The 21663-nt window shown below is 39.2% G+C and overlaps 1 protein-coding gene across 7 annotated transcripts in view; it reads left to right on the top strand.

The window, feature by feature from the left end:
• SATB1 (SATB homeobox 1) overlaps positions 1 to 21663 on the top strand; it is a 91721-nt gene that overhangs the window by 5448 nt on the left and 64610 nt on the right. For 2 of the 7 annotated variants that reach the window (XM_038123143.1, XM_038123192.1), the window contains exons 2-4: positions 16519 to 16754; positions 20522 to 20698; positions 21494 to 21620. In XM_038123143.1, the coding sequence (XP_037979071.1) occupies positions 16544 to 16754; positions 20522 to 20698; positions 21494 to 21620 (515 nt within the window). In that variant the 5' untranslated portion in view covers positions 16519 to 16543. The other 5 variants (XM_038123161.1, XM_038123167.1, XM_038123153.1 and 2 more) reach the window with 5 other exon arrangements.

Genomic DNA, 21663 nt, shown 5'->3' with positions numbered 1-21663 from the left:
TGAGACTGTAAAACTTGCTTCCACCGGAGTGCAGGCTAGCTGCTGTCTCTGAGCTGTTGTAAAGCAAGCATTGCCGGTGACACCTCTGCACAGCTGCAGGCTCACAGAAGTTAGCTCTCGCTACCTCATGCTTCGCTGCTGTGAGCTGCGGGTTAGAGAGGCAGAGGAGCCTGCTGGCTTGTGGATGGGCCTCGGTCACCCCAGCTGCACCTGGGCGCAGAACATCAGGATGGGCCACGTCTGTCAGCTGCGCTGGCCTTACATAACTTCCAGGGACTATCTGCTCTATCTCTTTCCCGTGGCGCATTATGACATGATATGACCTGAGGAGATGAGGGAGGTGCTTTAAACCTCAAGTGCATCTCGTCTTCCCGGGATCCTGCTCTGACAGGATTTACTTGGCCAGCAGCAATCATTTGTGGGTCATTACACTTGCTGCTCACTAGACAAAGTGGTGATGCACACAGACCACCTGTGCTTGGAGGACTGTCTCATAATCTTTTCTGGTGTCTTGACTCCTGGTTCTGGTTTCAGCCCTGAAAAAAAAGTGTAATTTTGGGTTAATAACTGTCCATGCCATATTTGCCATCTTTGATGCTGTAACCCTGATTTTGAAAATGTTCAGCACATAACTTCATATGAAGGAAAAGGAAGCTGCAGCACACTAACTATCCTTTTGTAAAAGCAGCCTTAATATGCTCCTGGTTTATTTACTCAGCTATAAAATTAGTAGTATATGTGTTTCATAGAACAGTAAAGGATTAGGTAATTCTTTATATTTGTAAATTAGTCCTAGAGTGGAAGACATTTTTAGCAGACGTGCCAAGAATTGCTGCTCTGAACTCAAACCCACATGCAAAGGTATGAGAAAGGTATTTCCTTTTCACTAACTGCACTTAGAATATGTGTCTGGTCATAATAGCCAGGTAATTAAAAACATTTTCAATGAAAAGGAGGGAAGTTCTAAACATCATACACCTTATATTCCTACTTCTATTATGTTAAATAAAAGACAGAAAAGAGAGGAGGGGAAAGAGAGTAGGAGAGAGCGTGCGTGCATGCAGGGTCTCAGAAGGACCAAAGGCAAAAAATGAAGTGGGAAGGAATTCCAGGCTGAGTTTTAAAATGCTTACAATCAAAGATTAAATTAATATTTTTGTGGAGAGCAGTATTAGAAAGATTTTAAATCATTAGTGCTTTTCATCATAGGTGGGCTTTCTTGATAAATTAAGAAGTCACAAGAATAATTAAAGGCATCTTAAAACTTAAAAATGACAGTTTTAGCTTCTAAGGATTCATTATAATGTAATAATACTGTATGCTTTTTAGTATTACTTCTGCACTAGACATTTAATTACAGTCTTTGTGAGACATGTTATCTGTATAGTAACTAGTGCATAAAAAGAATGATATTTACTTTTACATACAAGCTCTTGCTTGCCAGCTTTCTTTTTAAGATTATAGATTAAGATCTCCAATCCAGAATGTTCATGACTTCAATGAAAACAACTTAATTTGACACAATTTTGGGGAGGAATGGAGCATTTATTGTAATAGTACTGCTTCTCTAGTCACACTTTTTGCAATGATACTTGAACTGCTGTTTAGCAGTGGGTTTTTTTCTGTGCAAGGGCCCAAACTCAGCACTTCTTTGCTTGTTCAAAGGGTAGATTTTAGAATATCAAATGAAAAAGCATGTCTAATTTTTGTATGGAGAAGTAGGATTAAAAAAACTTCTAAGCATAGTACGGTAGGTTTTTCACAGGTGCGGTTTATAGCTGAGAGGAAATCTGGAGCTTGCTTTTGCTATGTCAGATATTGACTATTGTCTGAAACATACACTGGATAATATGAATTTATGGGGTTCATAGCTTGGTCCACCCCTTGCTGTGGAAAGGTGAGTGAGTACATTTGCAAAAAGGTGCATAAAATTAGTTTTTCTTTTGATATGTTTCCCGATTCCCCTAACTGTGGAAAGTGCTCCTTGACATAGTGAACTTCCCACAGTTCCTAGGTTCCGCACTGCTGTCATTGCAGGATGAGGCATGAGGGAAAAGAAACTGCATCCAACTGTTTTAAAACAGAGCTTTTCAGTCAATAATATCTACCATACATCTTTTTTTAGGTCTTGTTTCTCATTTCTTATCTAGCAGTCCTGTGCAGGAATGGTATGATATAGGTTTTGAGCCCCTGGTTTCGGTATGCTTTGTAAGAAAATCTCACAGTAAAGTCAATCGGTCAAAATCAATCTCTGTCCCATTGACTGTATTTTATTGACTTTCTTTTTCTTTTTTTCTTCCCTTGACTCACTGAATACCATAATCATTTTTGCCATTCCTGATGACTTTAGGTATAATCTTTTCAAGACAATTTTGTAGCATGTTTGCATTTGAAACTTGTGATTCCACTACTTTATTTGGCCTGCGAGCCCTACAAGTAACCGACTTCTGCACTGCCACTTAAAATGACAATTAGGATACTCATAGGCGTAGTTATTGTTTTCTAAGCATTCCAGAAGAATTTTATGGATACCGTGCAGGAGAATTGAACCAGTAGAATTTCTTTATATGTTTGGCAGGATGACAGATATGCCGTAAGAAGCATTATACTGTCTGATAAATTGCATTACCAAGCACTATTTCATATAGGTTCTGTCTCTTTAAAAATGCAGTCTCCTCTATTTGCCCTATTAATTGTTGATATGTTGCCATCCACGAGACAAAAATTAGAGCTGTAATTAAATAATCATGTGATGCTCCTTAGTGCCAGTGAGAGCAAACTCATTTTTCCAGGCCCTGATGGTCACTGATTATTGTATTACTACTGGCTTGCTTTATTTTTTTTTAATGGCTCTATATTGCTGGGTTACCTAACCACTGGCCTTCTTTTCAAAATTAAAGGAATTGAAGAGCATTAAGTCACTTAATTGGCCAGTAGTCTGTGGGGATACAAAGTAGTCATACCTTCTCTGCTTTTTGGTCACTCAATTGGTTCTACTGGGAGAACTACATCAGTGGTGTGGTTGTGTGCCATTTAATTTACACTGGTGTTTTGGCTGGGATGGATGCATATAGGGAATGCCAGGAGAATTACAAAAGGAGCAGGGTATTAAAATTCAGAAATGATTAAAATTGAAATAAAAGGATGCTGCTGCTTTGCCAGTACTCTGGCAGTCATAATGACACATAGAGATTAGTTTCCACCTTCATCTTTTCCTTCTTTCTCATTTCCTCTTGTTTATTGTTGACACATTTTCCTTATGTCTCTGCTTCTCAGCGCTTTTTTTTCACTGTTACATATTCCTACTTTTTCTCTTTCCTTAAGCATGGAGAAGCTTACTTAACCTTATTATAACAATAACAGAATAGGTTATTAATATTTAATATGCACATGATTAAAATTTCTCTCTTAAACATAGGTCAGCTCTATTATTAACTGACATGTTATTTTTCATTAAAAATTTTTATTCTGCCCTTACGGTTTCTCAAACACCCTTTACTTTGGTGGTGATTTAACACATAATGTTTAGAAAACTGTGTTAGGCTAGTGAAAAAAAAGAACTTACCAGTCATGGATAATCAATTATGCATGAATTCAGATATAACAGATGGAAACTGGTGAGTTAAAGTTTCTCTTTAGCTTCGTGATTTTTTTGTTTTGTTTTTGTGACACCTGTCTCTTATGTATAGATAAACATCTAACATAGCATACTGCTTTTCATGCATCTTTGTGTTTTTTGCTTTTTGGGTTTGGGTTTTTTTTTTTTTTGTTTCTTTTTGGTTTTGTTGGTGTGGCATAAACTTATTTTCCCCTGTTTATAACCTACTATTTTTAATTTGTTTGTCTGTGAGCATTTCTATGCTGCCTGCCTTTTCTAGGGCTGAAGTGTCCTGTGATGAAGCAAGCATTTAATCTTCTAATAAACTACACAATGTAATTTGACCTTAAAATTGTGTCAGCACGATATTTTAAATTACAGGAGTTCATTTTTGCCTTCAGCCGCTCATGGACTATAGTGTTATGACATTAAAGCAACAGGGTAGACTGCGGCTGGGCATATGTATTCATATATGCATATATGCACATTCTTGTGATTGTGATACTTATATAGGCGTTCCCTCCAAAGGCATTAATTAAATTTCTTTCAATCATTTGACAATGAAGTAGATTGCTTTACTGCTTTTTATTAAAAAGTTCAGTACGGACTGAGTGCAATACTTCTTTTGGTCATGGAAAGAATTTGACAGAACTAGATCAAGCAAAAATGACAATAACTCTTTTGATATGGCCACAGCAATGACCACTTGGTATTAAGCAAATGAAGATCTGAATATGTTTCCTTTCTCTTTTTATACAAAAGTATCTAAAAGAGTTTTAAGCATGAACTTAGATGTGAGATGTGTTTCTGTGTAGTTCATTCGTGGCAGCACATTGAGAGATTATTGTATTTGAAGGTGTTTGAAAAATATGGGGGTAAGTTGATTTGGGTGTTATTTTTCTACAACTGTAATAATTCGGAGCATACATCCACTTTGGAAGTGGCACATTTGCAGATGCGGTGCAGAGAGGTTTTTCATCTGTATATCCATAAAGGAAAAATGGACTGAGAGAATGCATTGCATCTTTCATGAGTAGAATATTCTAAAACTTCGCATTTTATCGACATTGTAAAGGAAAAATCTAATGCAGGGAGTTTGTAGTATAACCTGCCAGAAGCAAATTACAGAGAAGAAATCTTTCCCCACAAATTTTTGTATTTAACACAGGAACTAACTTTTTACACACCTGTTACGGCATTTCCTTCAAGTGTTTTCATGAGTATAAATTACTGTCATCAATATTAACCTCATTTTGCCCTCAAAAATACTGTATTCTAGTGAGTTTCCAGCTGCTGCTCTTCATCTCAGTTTCCATTGTAGCCACTTAGCAGGAAATCTAGAAACATAGTTGCTTTAAGAAAATATATACATCAAATACTTCAATGCATGTTTGTTAATTTCTCTCTCTCTCTTTTTTTTTTTTTTTTGTGTGTGTGTGTGTGTCTGTCTGTTTTGGGTTTTTTTTCGTGTTTTTGTTGTTTTTTCCTAAATCGGAACAAGTATGTTTAACATTTTGAAGTTATTTGGTTTTGCTTTATGTTGTTTGCATTAAACTAAGCGTACTCTGACACACGTATAAATGACCTTTATCTTAGTGACACTACATATGCTAAACCTTTTTGAGCTAGCACCTGGTAATATTAACAGGTATCTTGTTGTTTAAAAGAGCTGTGAATATTAACAGCTAATTGCTCCTGAAAAGAACTAAAAAACTCAGTCATTTCATCTTTGTTACTGTGGAATCATCTGAGTTTGAGATTGAAGGAACCCTAGAAGAAAATGCTAATTTGGCCAAAACCACCAACTTTCATTTTGTTTTACACTAAAACCACACATTTTGCATGTATTTCATTACAGTGAATATTGACTCCTGTCAAGTTTGGCCGTAATTAGATGCACAGTTTTACTTACAAGGTTTTGAACCTTAGAAAAAGTGTAGCAGAACATGTGCAGAGTTCTGAGTTAATGAAACTGGAAACAGGACATTTCATGTGGTTTTGTGTTTCATAATGAAAGTTTGACATAGTTCAATTCATCAATCAGTTCTAACCATTTCCTTCAACTTAAAACTCTTCCATGTTTTCAGTTTGTGTCACTAGATTTTTAGTTGTATTATCAGGTCAGTGACAGAGATGATTCTCCTGTTGTTGAAGAATCCCTGTGTAAGAACTCACTGTGGTTTGAGCTCTACAGCACGAAGTCTAGATAATAAGACTTGAATAATCCTCTGTAGGACTAAGTGCAACAGTTCAGATGTTTTCTACCGTAATGCACAGCTTTGCTTGGGTTGTGTGAAACTCATCCCTACCCAAAATTGTTGGATCAAATTTCTGTATTTGTAAAAGCATACTAACTGGGATAGAAGCACAGTGGTTGGAAGTGAGGGAAAATGAGTCACAAAATGGAAAAAAAAAAAAAAAAAAAGCAGAACCAGTCAAAAAAATGCAAACAACATTGAAAAACACTTAGGAGATAACTTGCTGTAACTTTCCTTTTAACAAGTAAAAATAGCAGGAACTGTGGCTTTCTATGTCCAGGGATCATGATTTACATACTGTTAAATTAATAGAGCTTCTATTCAGACACATCCCTAAAATAACCACTTATCAACTGACTCTCTTAGGTAACAATTATATGCCCATCTCATGCCTAGGAGTTATCTAGTGCTGTGATGATGAGGGTTTTAGCAGGAACCACTCTTTTTTCATCTCTCAGTGTCCCACATTAAGCATCTTCACATGAAAGACCTAAAAATTATACCTCTGGGTAGAAAGCTGTGAAATTAGTGACCTGCCGAACATACATTTAAGACATGGGAAACTTGGCTGATCCTAAGATGCCAACTTTCCTCCTTTCTTCAAGCTGCCTAATTGCATAAAATATTATTATATAAAGCTCTATTGCATTTTTTTAATTTGTTCTTTTTTGTGGAAGTAGTTGGCTGTAGTTGCCACATGGAAATTACAAGCATGACTCATCAAGGTCCTTGTCTAGTGTTAAGGATGGAAGAGAATATGGACTTCAAAATACTTTTTTTAAGTGGAAGCTTTTTATTTGAAGCGGTTCTGAAGTCCACAGTCGTAAAACATACTGGCTTATATTAAATGACATATAGGTAGTGTTTGTGGGAGTTGATGTCCTACTATTGACAGCAAAAAGTGAACTCAGTTTGTCCACACAGCAGGCAAGAGACTGTACAACTACAGACTAAGATTTATGTGATTAACCACTAATATTGATTGCTGTGATCTTTTATGGGAAAGTAGGCACCTCTCTATTATAATTTTAAGCAGCTAAGATTTCTTGTGGCAACCAGGGGTGAAAGACTCACTATTCTCATTAGTGCTCTTGTTCACCCTTCACTACATCATGCCAAACAGATTTGTTGGATTTTACTCCATAATTTTCTTCCAGCATTTTGCCTCTCCATGACTCACCAAGGGGTGAACTGAAATAACTGTTGGGGCCACATCTGCAGAAGTATGTATTTACTTCAGTTGCACCAGCATCTTAGTCAAAATAGACATACAGCTATGAAATGACTTGCACTAAATTGTGCAGTAGTTTGACTAAAAGTAACTTGTTTTATCCATAATCACATTTTGCATATTCTTATTCAACTCCATTTTAAAAAAAGATTCCGTGATTGAAGTACATTGCAGATAATATTTGCAGGAGTAAACGAGCCTCGTCACAGAGGCAATCAATAGGGAGATGTCTGTTTGTATATGATTTTACATATCTCCCAGCTAGCTGAGACATCCAGCTAAAAAATGCTGCACCATGGGACACTGTGTAGATATCTGATACTTCCCAGGAGCCTTGGGGTCTGTAAACTAATGAATGCGCTACATGTAGCCATATATGTAGGTTTTTCACCTCTGACAAATATGGTAAGGATAATTTACTTCACTTAATAACCAATTAAGTGCAGTTCAATACAGCTGACTATCGTAAGTTAAATATTCATTTTACGTAACTGTTTCAGGACATGGTGTGTGAGAGAACACAAACGAGCAGAAATTGCTCATGCAAAATGTGAGAGGGGACGACAGCTTGTGTGTGATGCCTTTCAGTGCTATGAATTTCATTTCATAGCACTTTTGCTTTTTGACAGGCATCCTATCCAGGCTGGGGCAGGTTGCAGTCAAAAAAATCTAGGTTGGTATGTAACTTTTGAGTTCAGCGTGGGGGATGTCGCAGAATGCTGTGATTCACATTGGTGTGCATTGGATTCTTGGGTCGTATGTAAATTGAGATTGCCGCAGTCAGGTTGGTTGAAGCATTTCAGTGGTGTCAGGCAACTATTGTTCAGGGCAAAGCGAAGGGGAAGTTAGTCTGAGGAGACTGAAAAACAACTTTAGTCTGAGGTGCAAAACTTGTAGGGCTATGGGACTGCGTTGGCACAGCAGCGGTGATGTGCTGAGGTTTGCACAGGTAGACGTGGGAAAGGACGGTGGGGTGCATCCTTCCCCCTCACCCACAGTTCTGCCTAACCCACGTGGCAAGTAGGCACAAGCCCTCCAGGGCGTCACCCACCTTCCGGCCACAGATGTTTACCTTCAGAAAGCCATGGAATGGTACTGCCATTGCCTTGCTGTCCAGCAGTTACCATTACCCATAGATGTGCGCCCATCATACCTTGCAGTGGGGGAAATGCATTCAAATTCCCACTGAAGAGAATTTCCCAGCTGTCCCGCTGCTGCTGCGCAGCTCTGCATCACCTCCAGCATGGGATGTTGCTTACAGGTTGCCCAAAGGACTGCAGCATTGTCAGAAGTACATATGTGTAAAAGCCAATCAGCCTGATCTCCCCAAAGAAATCTGATAAAAGAGAATACACAGCCATGCTGGTTTTGCTCTGCTGCCAGGTCATTTCTGTTGGCATTGCACAAGAGCCAAGCCTCAAGATTTGGGCCCACATTTCCTAATTTATTTTGAACAAGAAAATATTGGAACAGAGACCTTAGGAGGCTCTGAGGCAGCATGCCACACTGGAGAATTTGTTTTGCTTTGCAGCTACTGAGACTGCTGCTTGAGAGTTAATTCACCATGGGGTTGAAAATATGCAGCCCAACTTTTTAAATATTTGTCTTATTTCAACATAAGCTAGGGCAAAATGCATTTATAGATAATAAACCAGTGCAACAACTTTATTAAGGATTAATAACCTTTATTAAGCATATATTTGCCTGCTGTATGTTGACTAGAAGCTATGAAAAATGTGACGTTACTATTGCCGTGTGTTTAAATGATTGCCTGCATATGTATCCATGACAATATCTATTCATCTTCTGTTCTTTATATATGTTTTTATTATAAATATCTTTATTCTAGCTGAACATTTTAATATCAAAGTTGACACAGTGAAGTGCAAATTGGAATAGGTCAAATGAAAATCAGATATCTGCATCTTGAATTATTTCCAAGTAGTTCGGTATTGATAAGAGATATCTGATTGTTGTCTATCTGTCAAGATGTAGCAGCCTTCAGTAATTCGTGCTTTCTAGTCAAAGCAAAGGTTTCACGCTCAGCTTTCCAAGTCTGTAGTAAATACTTTACCAAGCATAAGTGGTGTATGGGAATTAGATTAATCCATGTGGTAGAGAGTTTATAAGGTTTAGTGCATATATGCAATTTCAAGAAGAGAGTTCTTTTCCATAATCATTTATCTCAAGCATAGGAAGCATATGCACAATTATATAATTAACAGAATATTTGTTTGTCAGTGTTTGGTTATGTGCGTAATAATATCATTATTAGGCCTTCTGTGCTCCTGTATTATCAGATTGTTATCTCCCTGCTCCTTTAATTCACCATCTCTGCTTTTTAGATTAATCACTTTGTTTTAATCCAAACATTGTGTTGTTTTGGTTTTGGTTTTTGTTTTTTTTTTTTTTGTTTTTTTTTTTTTTAACCAGGAATAGAATGATTTGTGAACACCAAAGCAAAAGTTATTTTAGAAGATTTTAATCTTTTGTTGTTGTTATTTGGTTTTGTTATTGTCATATCTGGTAATCATTTTTAAAAGGTGGTATTTTAGTCCCAAATCTTGTTCCAGATCATATTTGCGCTATTCTAATCAGCTCTGCATCTCTTAAATTATCATCAGTGTCCTTTTCCTCCATCATGCTGCAGGCAGCATACTGCCAGCTGAAACTCTCAACTCTCGCATCTTTCATGATTTTCTTTAGTGGCCAGTCTTGCTTACTGCTGAAGTTTAAGTTTACCTCATCAGGCTTTTCTGAAAAGGTTGAAAAAATAATACATTGATATTTTCCATTGTGCCCACAAAGTTTGAATTAACTAGTTAATAGTTTTCTTCCAAGTATCCAAATGTATTGGGAAATACATATACATATATTTTTTTTAAGAGGGACTGATTGATACTTTATCTTGTTGAAAAAAAGATTGGTTTCTAAACAAACAACCCACTAGACAGTTACCCCTTGATCATATGTTATGGAAGATGTCATCTACATTTTCCCTTGTTTTTCTTTGTGAAACATGTTTCTTTGGTTTTTGGGTTTTGGTTTTTATTTTTCCTTTTCAGCAGTCTCGGTAATGATCTTAGTAAGCCTTTTCAAGACACACAACATAGGTACAACTTTTCATGTTTCATACATATGCCACCTCCACTTGCTCCGCTTTGAATAATAGTATTATGTAACAGTGTATTCATTTTCCAGCCTTCCATTTCTTTGCTTCTGAGATTATAATCTATTTTATGCACTGCAGAATATGATAAATATTTCATGCATTTTGCCCTATTACCATTTTCTTTTTCCTGCATGTCCTATATGCTGTTTCTGCTTATTTTAGTAAACATCAATGTGATTCTTTACCTTGTCTTGATGTATTCCTGTTCTTTAATAATAAGTAATATATGCGTAGTGCAAATTTTCTTTTTTTATAGATTTAATGATTTTCCCTTTCTGTGTTCAGAGGCCATACTATTTTGTGTATAACAGGACTGGTATTAGCCTTCTCGCTCACCTACTTTTGTTGCTGCCTCATGTTTGTATTTTGTTGATGCTTTGTTGTCGGTTGTTTTAAAGTTACTGCCCTAAACATTTTGGTTATATACCTGCATATGCAGTAATTCATGTTTTCTTTGGTCGGTGATGCAACTTTCCCTTTAGACACAGTCTATTCAAACACTGCATTTTATCAATAAAGAAGTTTAATTTTGCCCTTATCTCGCAGCTTGTACAAACTTGTTGCTTTCAAGTTTGTCTAGTTGGGTTACTTTCTTCCAAGTGCATGATGGGAAAAAGCCATGTCTGTCTCGCAGTTGCTTATTTTGTCAATACTTTACCACCTTCTAGCTTTCACCTTTCAGGGGTGGCTTTCGGTCCCGCGCTGCAGACTTGACACAGGGACAGTTTTGTGGCGTGGGGATGTGGCATTCCGCCGTCCCGAGCCCGGAGCGATGTATCGCTCTCACCCACGGTGCGTTGCAGCTTGCTCTGGCTGGCCGCGGCGCCCACCGGAGCCACCAGAGCCGCGGTGGATGATGCCCTCCGCGGAACGAGGCCGGTTTCACTCAGCCTCGGCCGCCTTTCAGAACCGTGGCCGGTGCTGTTCTTTCACCCCTGTCGGTATCGAAGGCAAGGGGAGGGAAGGAGAAACTTCTTTCCCCCACGTGGGCCACCGGCTCCCCGGAGCGGCCCCCGCGGCGCGTCCCAACCTGCGGGGCCGCCGCCGCCGTGCACCTGCCCGGCGCGGCCCGCGCAGGCTCCGCGCGGAGGGGCGGGGGCTGCGCTAGCGCGGCGCACCCGGCAGGATATTGTTCAGCCTTCACCTCCGCCCCTCTTCCTCCTCCTCCTACTCCTGCTGGTGCTGCTGCTGTGCCCCCGTGCCCGTCCCCCCCGGCTCGCCCCCTCCGCCGCAGGCCCCATCTGCCGGGGGGGCGCGCTGTGGCGCGGAGCGGGGCGGCGCGGAGCGGGCATTGTGCGCGGCGCAGGCAGGGCCGCCTCACCCGCACCCAGCGAGCTGCAAATTCGTGCGCGCCCGGAAGCCGCACGCCCTCTTCCCCCGGCCCCCCCGCTCACCTACCGCCGCCGGCGGCCGCCCCCCCCCGGCCCGGCCCGGCCCGGCCCGGCGCCCCCGCCCCGCTCCTCGCTGCGGTCCCCCTCTGCCACCGCACTTCTGCCGACCCCCTCCCCCTTCCCCGGCCTCCCCTCCCCCATGCCGCTCTCCTTCACCACCACCACCACCACCACCTCCTCCTCCTCCTCCTCCTCCTCTGCCACTTTCTCTCTCTCTCCCAGGACGCGTCGGATGATCCGGGGCCGCTGGGGAAGGGCTCCGGGCAGCAGCAGGGAGGCTGCGTCCTCCTCCCGTCTCCGGCTGTGGAAAAAAAAAAAAAAAAAAAAAAAAAAAAGCCGGTGGCCTCGGTGTTATTTTGTATTAAAATGAGGAGGAGGAAGAAGAAGCAGCGGCAGCAGCGGCAGCGAGCGGTAGCGGAGAGGAGGAGAGGAGGCTGTGAGCAGGGGACGGCGGCGGCAGCAGCAGGAGGAGGAGGAGTAGTGATGAGTCAACTAATAATTTAATGGGGACAGAAACAGAGAGGGAGAGAGAGAGGAGGGGGGGGGGGAGCAGAGCAGAGCGAGGCAGCTCCGTCCGGGGACACACATACACACACACATATCCATGTAACATCCAGCAACAACCACCAAACCGGCCTAAATAACAACCATACCCAGCCAGCCAGGAAAAACGAGAATTAAAAAAAAAAAAAAAAAAAAAGACAAAATACAAAACCTACCATTATTATTCTTTTTCAATTGTTACTGGGTTTTTTTGCTGGCTTGGTTTTTGTTGTTGTTGGCTTTTTGCAGCCTTTCTATTTTATATTTTTACCCCTTCTTGCGAGTAACTCTTCTCGGAGTTCCCAGATTTTCTTTTTTTTTTTTTTTTTTCTTTGCAGAAGCAGAACCAGTTTTTTTTGTTGTTGGTTTTCTTTTTTTCCTTTTTTTTTCTTTTTTTTTTTCCCTAATAGGATCGGGGTTTTTTTTAATTATAATTTCTCCCGGTGTTGGACTCGGAGGGAGTGAAACCTCGTCACTTTTTTGTAGTGGTGGTGGTGGTGTGCCTTGTTGTGTGTTTCCTTCCTCCCCTCTGTTCTTTTTCTCTCTCCCCTCCTCTCTCGCTCCCTCTCTCCCCCCGTCACTCGCACACAGCCCCCGGTAAATGAGAGGAGACAGGTCCTCTCTGCCTTTTTTTTTTTCTTTTTTCTTTTTTTTTTTTTTTTTTTTCCTTTCCCGGACCGCAGAGGCGAGATTAAAAGTGGCATTTTAGTGCCTTTTCCTGCAATTTTCTCTCCACTTTTTTTTTTCTCTTTTTATCTCCAGTAGCGATCTCTGGGGCTGAGGTTTCCGCAGAAAGTTTGGGGGCTGTTACGGTGTATATTTTTGCGGAGGGGGAGGGGAGCGGGCTCCTTCTGTGTGTGCTGCTCCTCTGGGTGCCTATTGGAGAATAATAGTGTAAGTGACAACCTAGAAGTAGACTTTCTGCTCTTCACACTGGATAGAAAAGCTGCCTTTTTTTTTCTTTCCTTTTTTTTTTTAGTAGCCCCCTTTCTCACTTGATCCTTTATGCATTGGTTTTATTTTTGGAAGGATAGCTAGACTTAAATCACCCTCCACCTTAATTTAAACCTGCTACTTATTTTTAAATTATTATTATTATTATTATTAATTCCTCGTTTTGAGCGTTACACTTGTCTGATCAATTTGATCTGCAGCTCTGTCTTCCGTTGCTAAACCTCGAAAACTGGCTCTCTCAAAAGATATTTAATCTCTATTTTTTTTGTCCATTGCCATTTTTGCTCATGGCTACTCTGTTTCTCGCTATCTGTTTTTGCCCCTCCCCGCCTAGAGGAAAATAGCAACAAGAAAAAAAAAAAGGAAAAAAAAAGAGAATATTAGGGGAAGTAGTCCTCAGGTCTGCTGCCCCCCCCCTCCCCCCCCCACCCCTCTTCAGAAAGGGGGGGACCTAAAAACATCAGTCTTGAACTTCTTCCTCTTCAAGAGCTCGGGCTGCAAAGGAAACCTCCTTTGTTTTTGTTATTTATATGCTGTCAAGTTTTGAAGTGGTGAGTTTCGGGTCGGTTTTGCTAATTTCACTCAGAAAACTGCAGTGTTTCTGTTTCTAGATAAGTACTTTGCTTCTTTGTCTCTTTAAAAGGTCACAGGGAAAGCTTGGCCTGGATTGTGAGAGCCATATGGAACGGATAAGTGCGGAGCCTCTCTCAAATGTGATTATGGGTTTTTATGGGGGAGGGAGGGAAGAGGAGGGGAAAGGCATGGGGAGGGGGCTGATTCAGGAGGAGAGAAAGAAATAATATAATACCGGCAGCGTTACATCGCGACAAAAGGAGATACGGCACCGACTCTCATTCAGAAATTGCGCGGTGTGCCTGTACGTGTACGCTGGCTCCGGGAAACTGTGCCTTGAAATTGTGCTCTTCTCTCACTGATCTGTGATGAAAACTTGTAGTTGTGAAAGATGCCTAAATGCGAAACCCGGGGAAACTCCCGGCCTGGAACCGGCGGAGATGATAGGTCTTTCCTGCCACCCTCTCCCTGGGCAGGCCATGCTGGTTGTTGCTCATCACTATTCCAAACTGAGGTTTCAGTGAACTTTAGCCTTGGGCATGGAGTTTAAATGAGTAAATTAGGTGTTTTATGTGCATGTAATTTTGCTTTGTAACATAAAGCTTTTTACAAGATGACTAAGCGGTGAAAGGATGCCGATGGGTGGGTATTCTCAGGCCAAGCGAAAATGACCCATTTGGTGTTTTGGTTGCAGTCAGTGTATTAACTAAGTGGCGATCTATCACTTTTATTCACTGTACATGATGTAGTGCGATTCTGACTCATGATGACTAGATACTTTTTGTAGCAAAGAACCTTCCTGCCTTAGAGTACTTCTGAAGTTGCCAAAAGTGATGAGGACTTTCTTGTTCGAAGCTTTTTTGTGTGTGTTTTCTTTTACTCTGCCCCCCCACACCCCTTTTTTTCTTTTTTTTTTGTTAATCCTCTTTTTTTTTGAAATAGACCAGTCTCAGAATAGCAGCCCTGTGGTCTGTTAGCGTTGTTAGAAACATCGGAAGATGTTAGCAGTTCGAGTCTGTAATTCTTTGCTTAGGTTACACTTAGCATAGTTAAAAAAATTCTTTTTGAAAAGTGGCTAAAATAGACATGTTTACTGTTAATGAGACGTATGACCTAAAACAGATGGGATAAAGATGAATAGTGAACCTTAGCCTGTCACCTAACAGCATAAGGAAAAATAATGATTGCCTGAACTTCATCTATTTGGTTGCAATCTCGAGGTTGCTTGTAAAGGTTCGAATTAATACATTGCATTTTTCTTCACCGTATCGGGAAAAACAGCATGTTGTTCAAACAAGAAAAAAATACTCTAAAAAATTATCACTGGCATGTATACTAGTGACATACAAGTGTGTATATATAAAGATTCCAAGATATTTAGGCTCTAATAACTTGGCTATGAAATGTGCTGAAAATGTATTGAATTATTAGGCAACTGAACGAAAAGTAGCAATTATCCGATTCACACTTGTCTTTCTAAATATGACATCCCCAGTATTACTATTTGTACTTGCTAATGTAAATACTAGTTCAAAGATTAATGTCTGTTGACCTGTCCATAGTGATTATATTATTTATATATATATATATAACATAATTGTCTGTATAGTTATACCTTTCCCTGTCAGGGAAAGGTAGATAAAATACCTAACAATCACAACAGTATTGATTAGTGAAATCATAACCAGAAAGATGCCTTTGCTCTCAGCAAGATTTTTTAATATAGTTGAAAAACAGGTTCTGATCAGTGGCAAAAATCCTTAAAACTTACTCCGTTCTGTTGTAGGCTTGGGAGGTTTTTAGTGATTTAGCTGTGATTGTTATTCATGGACAGAGGTTTCAAAAGTTGATAAAAAGGGAAGTACAAGCATGCTAATATATACCTTTTCTTAATTTGCTATTGAAATTCTGGTTTTTTGGTTTCATATAGCTGTGTCAGCATCACCCAGGTTTTGGGTTCTTTATATATTTAAGGGCATCAAAAGTACTGTAGAAATTGTGGAGGATTTTTCCCCAGCTTTATGTTTGGTGAGAAACTATTCAGTTATTTATCTTAATTGAATGAACTACTCTGTTTAACACTTGAAGCTTAATATCTAAAAAATTGCATATTTTGAACCTTGTAAAAGTTGATAAACTCAGTATAATATTGGTTAGGAAACTCAAAAGCAATCATCTCCCGCCACTGCTTTCTGAAGTTAAATGTCAATTTCTTTTCTAACTTCTGTTTTTAAGGGGGAGAGGAATTGTAAATTGACAATAGTCTACATCTCTAGTAAATCTGTTGCTCCTTCAACTAAAGTTTTAACAATCTCTCTATTGTTGCTTGTCCATTTTATAATCAAATAGATCAAGAAATATTTCATTAGAATCTTTCTCTCCTCAACTAAAACATCCGCGAATAATAACAAACCTTTCTGTGAGATTTGTAACAATACCTGTCTTGGAGCACACACCTTGACAATCTTCATCACTTATATGGGTTTTAGACTCTCTCGGTTTTAATAGAACATCTCCAAAGATTTTTAATTTTTTTTTAAGAGGTACTCTGGTTGGCTTTTAAAAAACCATTCCACTAGATTATGATACAATCTCTCTGTAAACTGGGGTATGAGGTAATTTTTGAAGAATAAATTTGTTTCTTTTAGAAAAGGCATTTCTTTCTAGTTAAAATAGTTATCTATTCTTTTTTCCTGAGCTTGTGATACATACATATCTGTCTCTACATGTGCAGGCTGTGTACGTATACATATGCGCACACGTGTACAACATATATATTTTTTTTTTAATCATGGCAGGTGATCTTTAGAGGCGGGACTGAGTATGGATCATTTGAACGAGGCAACTCAGGGGAAAGAACATTCAGAAATGTCTAACAATGTAAGCGATCCGAAGGGTCCACCAGCCAAAATTGCGCGCTTGGAACAGAATGGGAGCCCATTAGGAAGAGGAAGACTTGGAAGTACAGGAACTAAAATGCAAGGAGTGCCTTTAAAACACTCTGGACACCTGATGAAAACTAATATTAGAAAAGGTAACGCTTTTGATAATTCTGCATTAGAGAAATATGATTTATAATATTTGGGGGGGAAGCATACTTTTGCAGACTCTACTTCATTTATATTTCAGGATTAAAATCTCCATTCTAAAATACTATATATTCCCAATTCTGATATAAATCACATTTGGGAAATGTAAGGTTCATTCTTGGGTGGAGCATCTTGCTTTTCAGGGTGGAGTCTGATTTTTGTTAAGGTAAAGGCTAGCTACTGTGATTAAAGCAAATTCTTACATTGAAATATAAGTAATTTAGTGCATTGATTCTTTGAGTAAGCGCTGGGCTAAGAAACGCAAAAATATGTAAGAGTAAATACTGAACCCCCAAAACAAATTTTCGCCTTTCCTCCTAATGATGGTCCTATGATTGGAAGGGCAGCAGTATTTCCATAGCAGTTGCAAGTTGGTTTAAAGGAGAGAGTGTAAATCTTTAGGTATCACATTGGAAAAGTCATTTATGATGTCAATCTTCGCAGTTTATTTTCTTAAGTACAATTCATTATTGAACAATGAACAACTTGGGTGTCATATTTTTCAGTGGCTGGTTTGCTGTAATTAGACATTTACACAAGGAAAAGGCACATTTAGAATCATTGATGTTTGTATATGGATGGCTTTTGTTTGCATTGAAAATACTTTTAATGGACAATAATGTGCAAATTTTACTTATCAAAATTTGTAAGTCTTTTTGACCATGTCCTGCAGGCTTGCTAATTTAAATTGAAATATGTTGCATGTAATTTGGCATATATCTTAAAACAGTCTCTGCTTTTCCTAGTATAATCAGTTATGTTTATAATCCAGATTTTTCTTGTATTTGCTAAGCAAAGTGCAAAATGCAACCAAGACTATTAAACGCACAAAGTTAGAAGGCAGAGGAATTTCATTGTGTCTGATGCATAACATTTATCGTACAATCATTTATTTTTTCCTCGGTTTGGCGAAAACAAAGAATATATTGATCCTGAAATGAACAGACACAGCAGTCCGTATTGTTAGATCTTTATCTATTAAAAATGGAAAAACAGCACTTCAGCAAATTCTTTGGCCTCTGCTCATGATTACCCTATTTATTGATTGTTTGCCAAGAATGTATGCATCTTAAGAAAGCCAGGGTAAGAGCATTAAAAATATAATTTATTACGGCTTTTCAAGCAGAGTGCATTAACATTGTACAGTGAAGCAGTGGGGCTGTATAAAAAGGACTTTCTGACGCCTGCAAACATATAAGTTCCATAAATTCCTAAATAGGAGATTTCAGCTGTCTCTGGTATTATGTGATATTTGCACAGCAAACTTTAATGCCAGGACAGTTTTAGACAAGGATTCTACAGACTTCAGTGCTCCTTATGGCAGACGTGCTGTTTACACAGACTCATAAACCTTCAGCAAAAGCTCTAACACTGCCTTCAGGTTTAAATCATGCTGTATTTTTAGCAGGGAGCACTGACCAATGCTCTCCCCTTTAATACTAGAAGGTTATGAAGTTGCTGCACTTGGAGGTCTTGCCAAGTGCTAGCAGGAGTGATCAGCCAGCTGAGATTGTGCTCTCCTGTATAACATTTTTCACATTAACAGAAGGACACCAGTGACAGTTTGCTAAAAGATTTAGTGACTTGATTTGTAGTCAGATGATACCTGTGTCACAGTACCGGGATCCACCTCTGTTAATCTGTGCTGTGCCTCAAAATTTGGCCAGGAGGCTCTCCTGTGTTGTTTAAAGTACCACATTTCCCAAAATGCTGCAACTGAAGAAACCATGTACCTGGCAAAAAAAGGTGCTGATAAGCAGCTAAGTACCTGTGTGTTGTGTCTGATTATAGCTTAATTTGTAGGAGTGATAAGGGGAAAAACAAATATGCTTTAGCTGGTTTAGGATATATCTGCACTCTTTGTTAGAATGAAGCTTTGCTTACACTTTATCTTCAGGAGTTACTGGTGAAACTACTGAAGAATTTTGAGCCCTTACTCTGAGTCAGATAGTAGTAGGTGAAACATCAATTGTAAGAGCCTGAAGGGGAGAAAAAGCCCAAAAAACAAACCACCAGCTTTTTGCAGATGAATCGTGTGTGTCCACAGCTTATTTAAAACCAATGAAATAAAAACTGCTTTGCATGTATTGCTTTTGCTTTGGTCTTCTCTCCCTTGCTGGCCAGTCTCACTCAGATTCAAAAAAAAAAAAAAAAATCTCCTTCCTGCACTACATAAATATTGGCAAGCTTTTACTCTTGTGTTTCAGTCTTTCATGCTGAGCCTATTGGGCAAACTGGAGTGAGTTTGTGAGCTTTTCCTTGCAAGCCTGAAGGGGTTTGTTTGCCAGAGATTGGCTCTCTGGTGAACAGATGTAGTTTAAATATACGTGCTTAAGAGGTATCTTTTTTTATCGTGATTTCTTACTATACGTTAGAGCACAAATCAGCAGACATGGTCTTACTCTGTTGTCAAGAGTAAAGCTTCCTTTTAGACTACAGCATGTCTGGTGCACCTTAGCAGGTTAGCAGGTTTCTGTAAGTCTAGAGGGCAGTGGTTATAGAGGCATTAACATTGTAGGACTAATTGGAGTTCCTGGGTGCCCTGTTAAAATAACCCTTGTCATCATTTATGCTAAAGATGATACCCCTCTGGCAGACTGCCATAAGACAGTTCTGTACATCTCCTTTTAACCCTTCTCCTTTCTGTCATTAAGAGATCCTAACCTGTGCTGCTGGAGACAGCAGAACAGGATTGGAGCTTAAAACCACAGGTCATTGTGTCATCCATGTCCATCTGGGAGGCTGGGAGGGAGTTTCATAAAGTCCAGGAATCTGACTGCTGGGAGAGACTTTGTCCCTAAATCAGCTTGGGTTGTTTGTTACTTCTCTCTCTGTCATTAAAAGGGAGAAAAATAAAATAAAATAAATCTAAAAAAAAAAACCCGAAAAAGGCAAAAGGAAAGAAAAAAAGGTTACTTGCTTAATATTCTGTGCAGTGTATGGAAGGGTTTGCCATATGATGCTACAAAACGGGAAAATGGTAATTAACTTGCAGGCATGCCAAAATAGCATTGTGGGATGTAAAGTGCAGGAGACAACAACAACAAGAACAACAAAAATAAGCCTGAACTGCAGGTACACTTCTTAAAGTGGCGTTGAAGTCATGGTTTGTTCCTTAAAGATGCAAGTGAAAGTAGTGCTCAATTGCACTCAGTGAATGAAGCACGAATTAGTGTTAACTTTTGCCTTGTTTCCTTGTGTACTCTTTTCAGAGTGAATATATAACGCACAAGGTGATTTGTTGTTGATGTTGAAACCAATTAAATATTTTTGGCAGGACTAAGAAAGTTTTAATGTTAACAAACAAAATTATGTGGCTGGTACTAAAATGGCTTACAGTGAAGACATCTGCAGTATGTATTTAGGTTCTCATGCTGCCTGCTACTCACAACAAATCAGGCAGGACAGAGAGAGTCAACTTCTCTTCAGTCAACCTTGTTATTTCTATAGAAGGTAATTCTTTAAATTTGCATCTGATCAAGGGAGATAAATTTGCATTTCTGCCTTTCAGGGAGATGTATGTTTTGTAGAAGTTTCTGTTTTTTGGGGAGGGTGAGGGAAAAGGACTCGGGGAATATGTTGATCAAATATTTGTGATGATTCTTGATGCCTCCTCTGCCTGTTTGTACAGGTTTTATTTACATAACTCTGTATAGACCCACCTACTCTACTATAACTCAAGTTTAATATTTTAAATTTATTTTTTTAATAGGAAGTATGCTTCCAGTTTTCTGTGTAGTGGAACATTATGAAAATGCCATTGAGTATGATTCTAAGGAGGAGCATGCAGAATTTGTGTTGGTGAGGAAGGATATGCTTTTCAACCAGCTGATTGAAATGGCATTGCTATCTCTTGGATATTCTCACAGCTCTGCTGCCCAAGCAAAAGGTAAATAAGATTATGAAATTGTACAATGAATTGTGTTTGTTTGTGGGGTCTTGGGGGAGGGGCAGGATTTCTTAAGCAATGCAATGCAGGTTTTACTTCTTAAACTTCTTGCAGATTCTGTGTCTGTATTTTTTTCCCTTGATGTGTTTTTATTTAGTTAGTGCATATTTTGTTCGTCGGGAATGTGGAGGTAAATTCCTTTTTTTTTTTTTTTAAAGAAGAAAAAAGACTTCAACTGAATCATTAGTATGCTTATTGACCTTAATAATCTGCTCCACTGAGGATCCACAAGGAAGTGTAAAGCATATTTGAGCAGATGGACTGTTGAGAGTCAACTTGCATTTATGACTGAATATCCAGCTCTGTTTCTTTTATTTTGTTCCTGATGGTTTTATAGACTGCAAAGTAATTTTTTTTGTACTCAATTCCAGCGTTGCAAAATTCTTACTAATTTGTTAAGAGGAAGACTAACTATTATATCATGTCCTATTGAATTCATGGGGACTTAGGAAAATATACTTCTATACATATTATAAAAACCTCTACTGCAATGCATTTGTATAATTTCATAATATAGATAAGGCCTATCCTTGGTGGTGTGTGGGTGGGGGTTTTTGGAGGGGGAGGGGGTTGTTCTTTTGTTTTGCCAGATTTAAGAGGTTAGAAACAAAGGTAGTGATCTTGTTAAAATCAGATATTTGTTTTGCTCCTAGGAATTAGGTGAATCACTTTCTTTCAATTTTTCCTGCCCTTCTTGCCCACTCCCCCTCCCCTCTGAAAATTACAATCCTGCAGGGCTTATCCAGGTTGGGAAGTGGAATCCAGTTCCACTCTCCTATGTGACAGATGCCCCTGATGCTACAGTAGCAGACATGCTGCAAGACGTGTATCATGTGGTCACACTGAAAATCCAGTTACACAGGTAAGTCATATACCAGTTCTGGGATGTGAACTGTTACTTGTCT

This window comes from Motacilla alba, chromosome 2, assembly GCF_015832195.1.
Source record: "Motacilla alba alba isolate MOTALB_02 chromosome 2, Motacilla_alba_V1.0_pri, whole genome shotgun sequence".
In the NCBI taxonomy this organism is placed as follows: domain Eukaryota; kingdom Metazoa; phylum Chordata; class Aves; order Passeriformes; family Motacillidae; genus Motacilla; species Motacilla alba.
The sequence above is the reverse complement of the archived record's forward strand: the minus strand, read 5'-3'. Positions and strand labels throughout refer to the sequence as shown.